We start from the raw sequence: 12,653 nt of genomic DNA, 5'->3' as shown, positions 1-12,653 counted from the left end.
GCGATTCTGCTCCCAGCTGTTGTTTTTCCATCATGGGTAACTGCCCGGCTTGACACATTCGCTCGCGGCTCGCACAGAAAATAGACCAGACGCCGAAATGATCGCTCCAGGGCCGGCGGTGGAGCTGCGCGGCGCGGCCGGTATGGATGACACAGTCGATTAACATGGGCGCCTAAAGGAAACTGGCTTCACTTCTCGGCGCTTCGAGGCTATTCGCAGCGCTTCCACGGGCGGTGTGGCCCTGGCGTTAGATCTTTTGGAGTCAGTAGGGAGATTCTCCACCTCTTCTTCTGCTCCACAATGCACAGCATCCTGCTCTACAGAGGTCCGGTCTGGCTCTGTGGCCTCTCAGTCCAGCTGAAAAACATGATTACAAGACTGCTGAACGTCTGCTCAAAGTTAGTTGGTCATTCTGTGGAAAAGTCTTTCCTCGACAGTTGTACCACGGGCACCATCAGACTGGCTGAGAAGATCAGCTCTGACCATTCTCATGTCCTACACAAGGAGTACTAGCTTCTGCCCTCCGGGAGGCGCTTTAGGGTGCCGAGTTGCAAGAGGAACAAATAAAAACTTTCTTTTATTCCTCATTCCATCGAACTGCTGAATCAACAGGGCAGGTCAAGGAGGTGACCCCCTCTGCACACATATACACACACTACATGTACTGCTGGACTTAAACCCCCTGCCCTACAGACACAATGCATCCATGCTGCTTTTTTACTACTTTTGAGGGTTTGCATTCTATAATGTTTTTTATGTCATATTTAAGTCTTTCGTGCTTATGTCTTATGTTTTTATTGTGTCCTGCTTGTGGACAGATTGTGAGCTGGAGAAGCAAGACAAATTTCTGTGCAAACATACAATAAAAGTATTATCTTATCTTATCTTATGTTAGTCCATTTCATGATAAACTCATGATTTTATTTCTGATCCCAATTGTTTGAGGATAAGCAATGTATCTCCTCTTAATGTTACTTTGCTAAATTAGCCTGCTAACAAGGTGACATGCACACAGCTGGACTATCTACTAGGACATTGCACTACTCACTCATTAGAACTTGAACTGTTAAAATAGGCATAAGAACACCTTGCAAATACTGCACAATAAGTCATTTTATATAACTACTGTTCATATGTATATTCATTGTATTATATGTATTGCGTTCACGTCTTGCACAGTTTAGATTTCATAGCCTCGCCTCTTAGGTAATACTTGAATACGGCAACACTTGTCATTGGAAAGTCCGAAAAACAAAAGAAAAAAGTTACTTATTCAGGCAATCTGCTATTTCTGATCCGTTTCAATACAGTTACCATAACATTTACAATACGAGTGCACTCAAAATGTGGGGGCAGCTAATTTGAAGACAGATAGCTTGAGCACGCAGTGTCCCTGGAAGGCACTTCTTTGTGGCAATACTGTGCTATCTATGTGGGAAAATGGCTTATGATAAAGGGGGCTATTTAAATAAGACAGCTACCGAACTAGCTTGGTTAGCATGACCAGACAGCAACCCACCTGTGCTTCGGCAGACAGCATGTCTCCTGGAAGATCCATTGCAACAGTCTGACAAACACACACACAAAACATTTATACGAACACTAAACCGGCCTGCCAAATGTAAATATGGATGATGTGTCGTTATACACATTTATTTTAGCAAAACCAATGTAACGTTACCTCTTGTGACTTTACTAAATTAGCCTGCTAACACAGTGAAAACATTACCAGAGAATACTAGCAATTTTACCATTCAACCACGACAACATTAACTTATTCTCATACCCTTAATGTCTTCATTAGCTAACGTTATAAACATATTATTGATTGCTAAAATGCAAAACTTTTAGCGACATCAATTTGCGGTTTATCTATCTATCTATCTATCTAAAGCTATATTCCTGATTGGATAGTCAAATGATATGTAAATCTCAGCATCCCGATTGGCTATTCCTTCGAATGTGTCAAATAACAGTCGAAACAGGGCGTCAGTGGCTTAGTGGATAGAGCAGACACCCCATGTACAAGGCTGTTGCCACAGCAGCCAGGGTTCAAGTCCAGCCTGTGGCCCTTTGCTGTATGTCATCCCCTCTCTCTCTCTCTCGCTCTCTCTCTCTCTCTCTCCCTCTCTCTCTCTCTCTCTCCCTTTCACACTTGGCTGTCCTGTCCATTAAAGGCAAAATTCCCTAAAAAAAAAATCTTTAAGAAATAACAGTCGAAACTACTTGTACCGACTTGTACTTGCAGATCTGATTTGTACCTGTAGGTCTGATCCGTAAATATGACTCAGTGTGCTGTAAAGCTTTTTTGTACTTGTGAAAATTTGATACATAACTGTACAAAAAAAAATGTAAGTGTAAAAAAAAGTTTAACTGTAAAACTTTGATCCATAACTGCGAAACATTTTCGGAATTGTGCAAATCTTTTTCATTCGTTCACAAAATGTCATACACAGCTACGGATTCAAAAGTTAAATGTATTTGTTCACATTCACGGATTTGAATGCATTCATGCAAAACTTTTTCACACAGTTATAAAACGTTTCCACATGGAATACATATGAAACAAATTTGATTCCATAGTTTGCAGTATCATGAACTGGGTGTCTGAGGCGACAATCCTAGGAAAAAAACACAAGCAGCACAAGTCATCTGGTCATGGTCTCTCTCTGTCTCTCTCTCTCTCTCTCTTTCCCTCTGTCATGCACACACACACACACACACACACACACACACACACACACACACACACACAGTACCCATCTCTACAGAGGTAACTCCTTCATCCCGACAGCTGCAGGACTCATTAAACCTGATACTCAGTAAAATCCCCCCTGAATCCATTGTTCTGCTGAGATCAAGATAATCCTGATGTTTTGAATTGAAGGTATCCCAATCATACTACAAACTTATCAACAACACACACTGAAGATTTAATACAGATCAAAACTACAGTATCTAATCTAATTTCAAAATCCTTTTTTTGCCAATCAATTTTCAAGATTTTATCCAATCCATAAATCTGATCAGATTTCTTTTGATAAACTTGGCCCTGGTTTTAGTCAGTCTTTATGTGTCTCTCAGTGAAAACACTAAAGGAAGATCCTCACCTTATAAACAATTCCTGCAATGGTGGTCCCTGTCTTTCTAGCACTGGGAGCTTTGTAGCCAAACTCGGACAAACTGGACTCCAGCACTGCATTCCTGGAAATAATGAGCATGAGAGACAGATGGACAAACAGACGGAGATGTTCATAGTAGTACTGATTCACTGTCGCCCTCCTGTCTCTCTTGCCATAAATATCATATCAATATTTTGTATTGTGTTTGTTTGTTATTGGTCTCCAAACTGATAATGGCTCTGTACAGGAAAGGCTGAGATGCAGCTGATAGACAGAGCCATGAACTATTTGGAGACCAGTATCTTGGAAAACTAATACACATATTTAGTTTTTTTAAAAAGTCATTCAACATCACTTCCGCATCGGCCTACAGAAAAATGTCATCCCCGGAGCACTCTATTCAAAGTCTAAAGGAAAAAAAGGAAAAAAGCTTCACAAAATGAAAAGATTCTACTATCCAAACCTCCAAATACTTTCCCCAGTTTACACCATTCTAGTGTGCCTGTACATTATATTAAAACTATGCTAAAACAGATACTGATACCAGGCCACCACTGAAGCAGTGACACTAATAATAGATAAGTGTTTCTTTACCTGCGGCTGTTCTCAAAGCAGAAACCTCCATTCTGCAGCTTACAAAGCTTCAAACTGTGAAGCATTTTTATTCTGAAGACAGACGAGATGAAGAGAAACTGCTGATTCTGTTCTGAAAAATGACAAACCCTCAATAAGAGCCCCGCCACGCGTTGTGTCAGCGCGACTTACAGGTTTTTACTTTTACTTTCACTTTTAACCGCAAGCCAAACCTTACTGCTCTCCACTGTAAAAAATACCCACATTAACTGTACATTTGTTTTCATGTTGAGTTTGAAAGAGTGATTTTTCATTGAAAAGCCTGGTAGTCTTGTTAGAGGAGTAAAGAAGGTTTTCTCCACTTTTCTCCTACTTCAGTTTCTTTGAATTTACTTTTTCCTGACACACGACTCTCAAATTTGGAATACAGGAAGTATCTCCATCTTAAAGGAAAATGTGCTCTTAACTTGGCATAATTTATGAAGAAAACATTCATCTCATTCTGCTACCCTGGCCATGAAGTTATCAGGAGCCACTGAAATGAACTTCTGAATTATACTTACCGTTATTTCTTGCAGTGTATTACAATTTGCCTTCAGCAGATCTAAACAATACTGCTACTAACAACTTAAAAATGTATATTATTTAAGTGTTTTAAAGAAATCAGTCAACAATTGTATCACATGTCCTGTCATGTTTATTAGAAAACTATGTTATGAAAATACTATGGTGTTCTATTTTGTTTCCCGATATTGCAGGAAATGGGACTGACACTAAATAAAAGTACGGCTGAGGCAAGTTCAATCTCAAAACAGTGTGCACAGGTTTGCTGCGGTTTCCAGGTTGAATGACAAAACAGCGTGCACCTGCTTTGTAGTATGTTTCTCTCGTTTGGTGGGTGTGTCATAGGTGTTACCGCATCAGCAGCAACATCAGGGTCCAAAATTGACACCTGACACCAACACCTGCCAATCTCCAAAATTATGTCTCACCAAGACTGGTGAGATATAATTTTGGAATTTGAGCTAGAGTTAACATTGTGCAGTAATAATGAAAAGCTATTTTGTGGTGCAAAGGGAATGTATGCGGATGCTTGGCAATGGGTTTACTTAAATGCGTTCCATGCAGACTTCAGTATATATATTAATATTCAGATGTTAAACATGTAAGTACATAAATGTAAAATCAAAAAATTAAGATTTGTGATGTGCAATTGTTCTGCCTGTGACCTTTCATCAAAAAGTGATGTAGATTCATGTGATGCTGGAAAAGGAAGGTTATCTCATTTTGACCAAAAATGTGCTTCCTCAGTCATTTTTCTTGCATTGCTTACATGCGTCTAGAATGAGAGAAATGAAGTTAGAATAGAATAGAATAGAATAGAATAGAATAGTACTTTATTGTCGTTATACAAGTACAACGAAATTAAGACGGGCATCTCTCTTGTATACAGACAGCTGTAACATAACATCCAACCAGGTTCTGTCATACTCTAAGCCCCCGGTTAGACCACTGGACCCCCTTCAGTTTGCCAAATGTGGGTTTAGAAAATGACATCCTTTCCCTGTTTCACCTATGGCTATGCTTGATTTGGACAGGGCAGCGAGCAGTATGAAAACCATGCTCTTTGATTTCTCCAGTGCGTTCAGCACCATCTAGACAGGGATGCAAGTAGACACTCCCCTGGTGTCATGGATTGTGAAGTGTGTCTCTGGTCAACCACAGTATGTTGGACAGTAGACTGTTGGATTGCTGTCCTGTCACTATTTATGCTCACCCTATACACATCAGATGTCAATTCCAAGTTCTGCAACCTGCAAACGTTCTCCAGTGACTCTGCTGTACCAACAAGGGGAAGGAGGCAGAGTAAAGGGCTGTCATGGACTCCTTTGTCAGCTGGTGTGAGCTGGAGCATCTGTAAGACAAAGAATTGAATTTCCCCTCAGGGGGTTAATAAAGTATATAAAATCTAAAATCTAAAAAAAAAAAAAAAAAAAAAAAAAAAAAAAGGAGTTAATGTTGGACTTCAGTAGGTTGAAAACTCCCCCTTATCTCATTTCAGGGGGTGGACATGGACACCGTTAAGGACTAGCTGGAAGTACATCTGGACGACAAATTGGACCCAGCTAGAAACACTGAGGCTGTGAACAAGAGGGGCCAAAGCTGACTTTAATTTCAGCAAAGGCTATGATCATTCAATGTCCGCAACACTGTGCTGAGGATGTTCTACAAGGGTGTGCTAGCCAGTCCAATTTTTTTGCTGTCATGTGCTGAGGCAGCAGGATAACATCAGCCAATGCAAACAGAACCAACAAGATCATGAGGAAGGCTGGCTTTGTCCTGAAGCGAGAGCTTACTTCTGTGGTGTTGTCATCAGAGAAGGGGATTGCTACACAAGCTGCATAGCATCATGAGCCCCTGTTCATGCTTGCTGAACACGTGTATTGATAAAGTACTGGCTTCTTACTCTCTAAGGGTTAATGTCACTTACAGTAATGAGTCTAGCTGCGGTCAACTCGAGTCATTTTTGAGTTATCTTCACTTTGTCTCCACCAGGGCCACTCGGCTGTTCACCGGTTACCGTGTTGCGTTGTTGTGTGTGTAGATGTGTGTAGAGGAGATCAGCGCCGGCACAAAAGAACCGATACCGTCAGCGCTTATCAATACTACGGTCTTTAATAATTTAGCTCCGGAGCTAATTAAGTACCGGGTTTCGGTACCCATCCTTAATCAAAACACAAACGAAGTGAAGCCTGTAGAAATGAAATAAAGTTTCAGCGATCAGTGTTCCTTGGCAAACAGCCCCACCCCTCAAGAATTCCGGGTAATCTGAAAAGTCCTACCCCCCTACTAGGTACTTTTTCCAGGGTAAATTTTGGGGTGAGGGAAAGTTTTTTACCTGGGTAATTTTGGTGGAAACGTGCAGAGGTTTTTCAGAATTCCGGGTAATTGATAAAAGTTCCCGCAGTGGAAAAGGAGCTATGGACAGTGACTCTCCACCACGATGCACCACAGGTGGCCTAAGGAAGTCCTTCCTTCCCATTTCTTCCTACTTTCCTCTCCTTCTCTCCCCTCTCTGTCTTTCTTTCTCTCTCCATCTCTATCATTAGTTCTCAAATCCTCACAATGGGACATAATATGCTATAATGTGACATTAAGGAAGTATCATGGTATTAACTATGCACTCTGGCACTAAAGGCCCTGACACACCAAGCCGACGGTTTGCTGTCGGCCAAAGTCGGACCATCGGTGAGCATCTGTCGGCCTAGTTTTTGCAGTGCGTCCCGCACCGTCGGCTTTTCGGCTGATTGAGCATGTTGAATCGGCAGCGGAGCTTGTCGGTAAGAGAGATCACTGTGATTGGCTGTTCAGCTTAGCGAATCAGTGCACCAGAAGAGAAACGGAATTGACGAAAGAAAGCAAACGACAAAGTCAAGAGAGTTGTTGAATTGGCAGCGGAGCCTGTCGGTGAGAGATCACTCTGATTGGCTGTTCAGGTGAGAAACATCACTCTGATTGGCTGTTCAGCTTAGCGAATCAGTGCACAAGAAGAGAAACAGAAGTGATGAAAGAAAACAAACGATAAAGTCCAGAGGGCACACACAGAAGGCTAATTTTTGATCTGCACTTCATCTGAACTTTCGTGAATATTTTCACAACGCCATGGCCATCTGGAACGAAGACACTGAAGACCAGCTGATCACAATGATTCAGGAGAGGCCAGCTCTGTACGACATCACAGAAAAACGTTAAGCCAACCGAGTGGTGAAAAGAGAACTCTGGCATGAGATTGAAAATAAGCTTGTTTTTCGGGTAAGAGTTTCTTTTTGGCCATTGAACTCTTTAGCAGGAACTGATCGTAATTGTTTGCTAGCTCATGCACGATGAATAAGTTCTTTCTTTTTGTTTGTCAGAGAAAGAGCTCAGGAAGAGGTGTGAATCTCTGCGAACCCAGTATACCCGGTACAAGAAACTTGCAGCCTTGGGGAGTGTTGGAGCACAGAAGACTGGCAGGCAGCAGTGGATATTGACCCGGCTGCAGTTTTTGGAGTCCTACACAAAAAGGAAGGAAACCTCCTCCAACCTAACTATTGTGGTAACTGAACCCTTAAAGGGTTCAGTTGCTTTAGTTAGGTTGTTGAGTAAAAAGAAAACATTGTTTCTTTCTTATGTCATTTACATTTAACATCTGCTCATCATTGGTTTTATTTCCTTGCCCCTGTAGCGAGTGAATCTGCCTTTAGTGAAACCGGGGCTAGCCGGTGCTTCCTCCTCAGGCTCCACTTCACTCAGCTGCCCAACAGATCCGCTGCTTCTTCCCACTTTAACCTAAATAACAAACCGGGGCTAGCTGGCAGGCTAGCGGAGTGTTAGCCGCAGCATGACTGGAGAGAAGCACAGCCAGTTAGCCTCTACTAGCTTCCCAGCTAGCCCCGGCTCTCCGTTTGGATTTGACCGGAGCACTGAGCCCTGGTTTTTTATTTAGGTTAAAGTGGGGAGAAGCAGCAGGCAGCTGAGTGAAGTGGAGCCTGCAGAGGAAACACCGGGACCCTCTGGATGCAAAAATGAGAGTCAAAAATAATTGTGTTAAATTATCCTGATCTCAATATTGACCAAAATAATCATGATTATGATTTTTACCATAATTGAGCAGCCCTAGTTTGTACCCCTCTTTTCACATGTATCCTTTCGTACATTAACTTAGTTTCACTCTCCCATTATCTTCCACAATTGTGAATTTATTTTTTATTTTTATAAGGAACCTTCGGCAGCTGATGCTGATTCTGAGTCACTCTCAGACTGGACCAGCACCTGAGAGAATTCTGTCTTTGGGTCTTTGTCTCAGCAAAAACACTGAGCACAGAAACCTGTGACAGACAGTTTAGTAATCTGTAATGTTGGATGTGGCAACAAACTTGTAACAGATGTAAATAATTCCTTTTAATGCTGTGCTACGCAGTTGATTGTTACATTTATAAGAATTTCATTGTCCTGCACATTTGATAATAAAACACTTTGACTTTGAGAGAGTGTACTTTCAATGACTTGCACTGACATATTAGACTTGGTGGCTCCTTTTAGGTGCAAACGCTCTAAGCCAGTCACAGAGCCATGGCTTAATGACACCACTCGCACTTTAAGACGTGTATGCAGACGCGCCGAGAGGAAGTGGAAGAAAGATCATCTACACGTTTCTTTGGACATTTTAAAAAACAGTCTATTGCAGTATCAGAAAGCTGTTAAAGCTGCCAAGAGTCTGTTTTTATCCAATCTTGTGTCAGTCAATAGTCATAAACCTCAGTTTCTTTTTAATACCTTAAATACTCTTTTAAACCCCTGTGACCACAATGGTGTTGTTCCTTCTCCTAAACTGTGTGAAGATTTTCTAAGGTTTTTTATTGGCAAGATTTCTGATATTAGGTCCTCTCTTTTGCCATCTGCATTAGATCCTGCCATCTTTCCCAATTGCCCTGCTGTTTTTGACACATTTGAACAAGTGTCTCTCTCAGCTTTAACTGATATTGTCCAGCACCTCAGGCCTTCGTACTGTCCTCTTGACAGCATCCCACCCCATCTTTTTAAGGACGTTTTCCATATCATTGGGCCCTGTGTTATGGATCTGATAAATTCATCTTTGATGTCTGGATGTGTCCCAGCTGCCTTTAAACATGCTGTGGTCCAGCCCCTCATCAAAAAACATAATCTTGACCCCACAGTTTTATCCAACTTTAGGCCTATCTCCAAGCTTCCTTTTCTTTCTAAGGTCTTGGAGAAGGTGGTTAATGAACAGCTGCAGTCTTTTATTGATCTAAATGACATTTCCGAGAAGTTCCAGTCTGGTTTTAAGTCACGTCATAGCACAGAAACGGCGCTTTTAAGAATTTTAAATGACCTTCTTTTGACAGTTGACTCTGGTAGCTCTGCAGTCCTGGTCCTTCTGGATCTGACGGCTGCCTTTGATACGGTGGATCACAACATTCTCCTGTCTCGCTTAAACACCTGTGTGGGCATTAAGGGTACTGTTCTTAAGTGGTTTCAGTCCTACCTCTCAGATAGGAGCTTCTCTGTCCAGCTGGGCCAGTATTCTTCAGCCTCTTCCCCCCTGAACTGTGGGGTGCCTCAGGGTTCTATTTTGGGCCCCCTCCTCTTTTCAATATATATGTTGCCATTGGGATCCATATTTAGAAAGCACAATGTCTCATTTCATTGCTTTGCAGATGACGTACAAATCTATCTGCCTTTAAAAACAAATGAGCAAGCCTCTGTTCAGGTCTTATTAGACTGCCTCAGTGACATCCGATCTTGGATGGAAGTCAACTTTCTCTCCATGAACAAAAATAAAACTGAGATTATTTTATTTGGCCAACAAAATCTGTTAGATGGGTATGACAGCACCATTGGCACCCTTAAGTCTCAATGCCACCCTTTTGCAAGGAACCTTGGTGTTATTTTAGACAGTGACTTTAGGTTTGATAAGCAGATAAGCTCTATTGTCAAAACGAGCTTCTTCCAGCTAAGACTATTAGCAAAAGTAAAGGCATATCTTCCCCGAGATTATTTTGAGAAAGTTATTCACACCTTTGTTACATCACGCCTAGACTACTGTAACTCTTTGTTTGTTGGTCTTAACCAGTCAGCACTGCGCCGTTTACAAGTAGTCCAAAATGCAGCTGCCCGCCTGCTGACTGGAAAGAAACGGCGTGATCACATTAGTCCTGTCCTTGCATCTTTGCACTGGCTGCCTGTTAATTTTAGGATCCAGTTCAAGGTTTTATTAATTGTTTTTAAGTGTTTAAATGGTCTGGCACCGTCTTATTTATCAGAGCTTGTACAGCCTCACAGTACTTCTAGAGCACTTAGGTCGTCAAACCAGCTGCTCCTGGCAGTACCTCGGTCCAGACTCTCTACTCGTGGGGACAGAGCCTTCTCAGTGGCGGCCCCAAAGCTGTGGAACAGCCTACCATTCCAGGTTAGAGCTGCACAGTCTGTTGAGCACTTTAAAACATTACTGAAAACACATCTTTTCTCCTTGGCGTTCAGTCCCTGCTAGGCAAGAATCCTTGGCTTTTACTCTTTTTACTTTTTTATTTCCCTTTTTTTAATCTAATTTTTAGTTTTTTAAATTGAGCCCTTACTATTTCCTTTGTTTTATTTATTATGATATTTGTGTATGATTATTTTATATTTCAATAACTGTACAGCACTTTGGTCAACTGAGGTTGTTTTTAAATGTGCTTTATAAATAAAGTTTGACTTGACTTGACTTGACTTTGTGAGAGTGTACTTTCAATAGATTGAACTCCAGATAAGAAAGTATCATGCAAAATAACTTTATTTTGTATTTTTAGACTACAGCCATAGAGATCTGAAACCACAGCCAAGTAGTTTTCTTGTCAGTCAGACACTACAATATCCATTACAGGAAACAGGATAGGCATACACATTTCCTATACTTTGCCCCACTGAAAAGGCACTGCACCGATATCAGACACGAAGTAACAGCATAGTTCATCCCTGTGCTGCTTGGCTTGTGTTATAGCATTGGTTGTGTGTGGCAGGGAAGCCTGCTGTAGGTCAGGCTTCATGAGGTACTCCTTCAAGGGAAATGCCTCATCTGCCACAATGCAATAAGGAGCCAGCTAGTCAGAAGCAGGAAGTGATGCAGGGGCAGGGATGCTGGATGTTCTCTTCTCCAGAGCATCTTGCAGTGAGCATCCACCAAACACTCCGCCATCAGAAATCCGCCCATTGCAACCAACATCTACATAAAGGAACTTGTATTTGCTGTCAACCAGTACCATTAGGACTATGGGAAATGTATGCTTATAGTTGTAAAACGTTGACCCAGTTCCTCGTGGGGGGGCGAATGTTGATGTGTTTCCCATCCAGAGCACCTAGGCAGTTTGGGAAGTTCCACTGAGCCTGGAATCCATGGTTACTTGCTGCCACTCTTCAATTGTGTCTGAGCACTGAAAAACAAGAAAATACAATGTAAAACCCATGATGGCTAGTTTCATAAGTCAGACCCCTGATAGCTTTAACAGACAGCACTATAAACCTCATATCATACATACCTTCAAGTATTTCCCCGTTAAAACCTGGTAGATTGCTGTACAGGTTTCAGGAACCAATTGCCGAATTGTTGATACTCCCACTCGGAACTGGTAAGAAAGACCCCTGAAGCTTTCCCCTGTAAATATTAACAAGCACATAACTCAGTTATCTATACTACAGACAGTGTGAATTATTTGCACAGAAAGCACAGAAAATCAGTTGTGTGTGTATTGTATGAATTAAATAAAGTCACAGTTTCAAGTACTGCTACTGAGAGGGCTTGAAATACCACCAATCCATCCATTGATGTCACACAACACTATTTGTCTAGGCTAATGTGCAGTCTTTACATACTAAAAGGAACCCCACGTTATTTACATTTCCACAGTCAAGATCATTCACACTTGTGTCTACGCCCTTTCAGTAACCGTCCTACACAGCCCGTGTCTGGCTTTAAGAATTTGAACATACAAAGAAAGCTCTGAAAACCAGTTGTGTATGTATTGTTATGGATTAAATACTTTCAGCATTTCAAGTACTGCTACTGAAAGGACTTGAATACCACCATTTCATGCATTGATGTCACACAATACTGTCTGGCTAGGATAATGTAGTGTCTTTACATACTAAAAGGATTTCCAGACCACTTATACACCTCCACAGTCAAGAGCATTCACAGCTGTCCCTACACCCATACAGAAATTATTCTACACAACTTGTGTGTAGAATAATTGTGTCAATCAATCAATCAATCAATCAATCAATCAATCAATCAATCAATTTTATTTATAAAGCCCAAGATCACAAATCACAATTTGCCTCACAGGGCTTTACAGCATACGTCATCCCTCTGTCCTTAGGACATTAATGAAAGTAATAATATTATAATCATGATTCTGGCTA

The 12,653-nt window shown here is 41.4% G+C and overlaps 2 protein-coding genes across 3 annotated transcripts in view; one reads left to right on the top strand and one right to left on the bottom strand.

Annotated features, from left to right (window-relative positions):
- psmb10 (proteasome 20S subunit beta 10) overlaps positions 1–3,903 on the bottom strand; it is a 70,638-nt gene extending 66,735 nt beyond the window's left edge. Inside the window, exons 1-3 of one of the 2 annotated variants that reach the window (XM_049604129.1) lie at positions 3,717–3,903; positions 3,111–3,204; positions 1,520–1,567 (exon numbers count right to left, since the gene is read on the bottom strand). In XM_049604129.1, coding sequence (XP_049460086.1) covers positions 1,520–1,567; positions 3,111–3,204; positions 3,717–3,781 — 207 coding nt within the window. In that variant the 5' untranslated portion in view covers positions 3,782–3,903. The remainder of the gene's footprint in view (positions 1–1,519; positions 1,568–3,110; positions 3,205–3,716) is intronic. The other variant, XM_049604132.1, reaches the window with a different exon arrangement.
- The window catches only part of LOC125905816 (uncharacterized), a 197,314-nt gene that overhangs the window by 19,932 nt on the left and 164,729 nt on the right, over positions 1–12,653 (top strand). The window lies entirely within an intron of this gene.

This window comes from Epinephelus fuscoguttatus, linkage group LG18, assembly GCF_011397635.1.
Source record: "Epinephelus fuscoguttatus linkage group LG18, E.fuscoguttatus.final_Chr_v1".
NCBI lineage: Eukaryota > Metazoa > Chordata > Actinopteri > Perciformes > Serranidae > Epinephelus > Epinephelus fuscoguttatus.
Note: the sequence above shows the minus strand (reverse complement) of the source record. Positions and strands in the feature narration are given on the sequence as shown.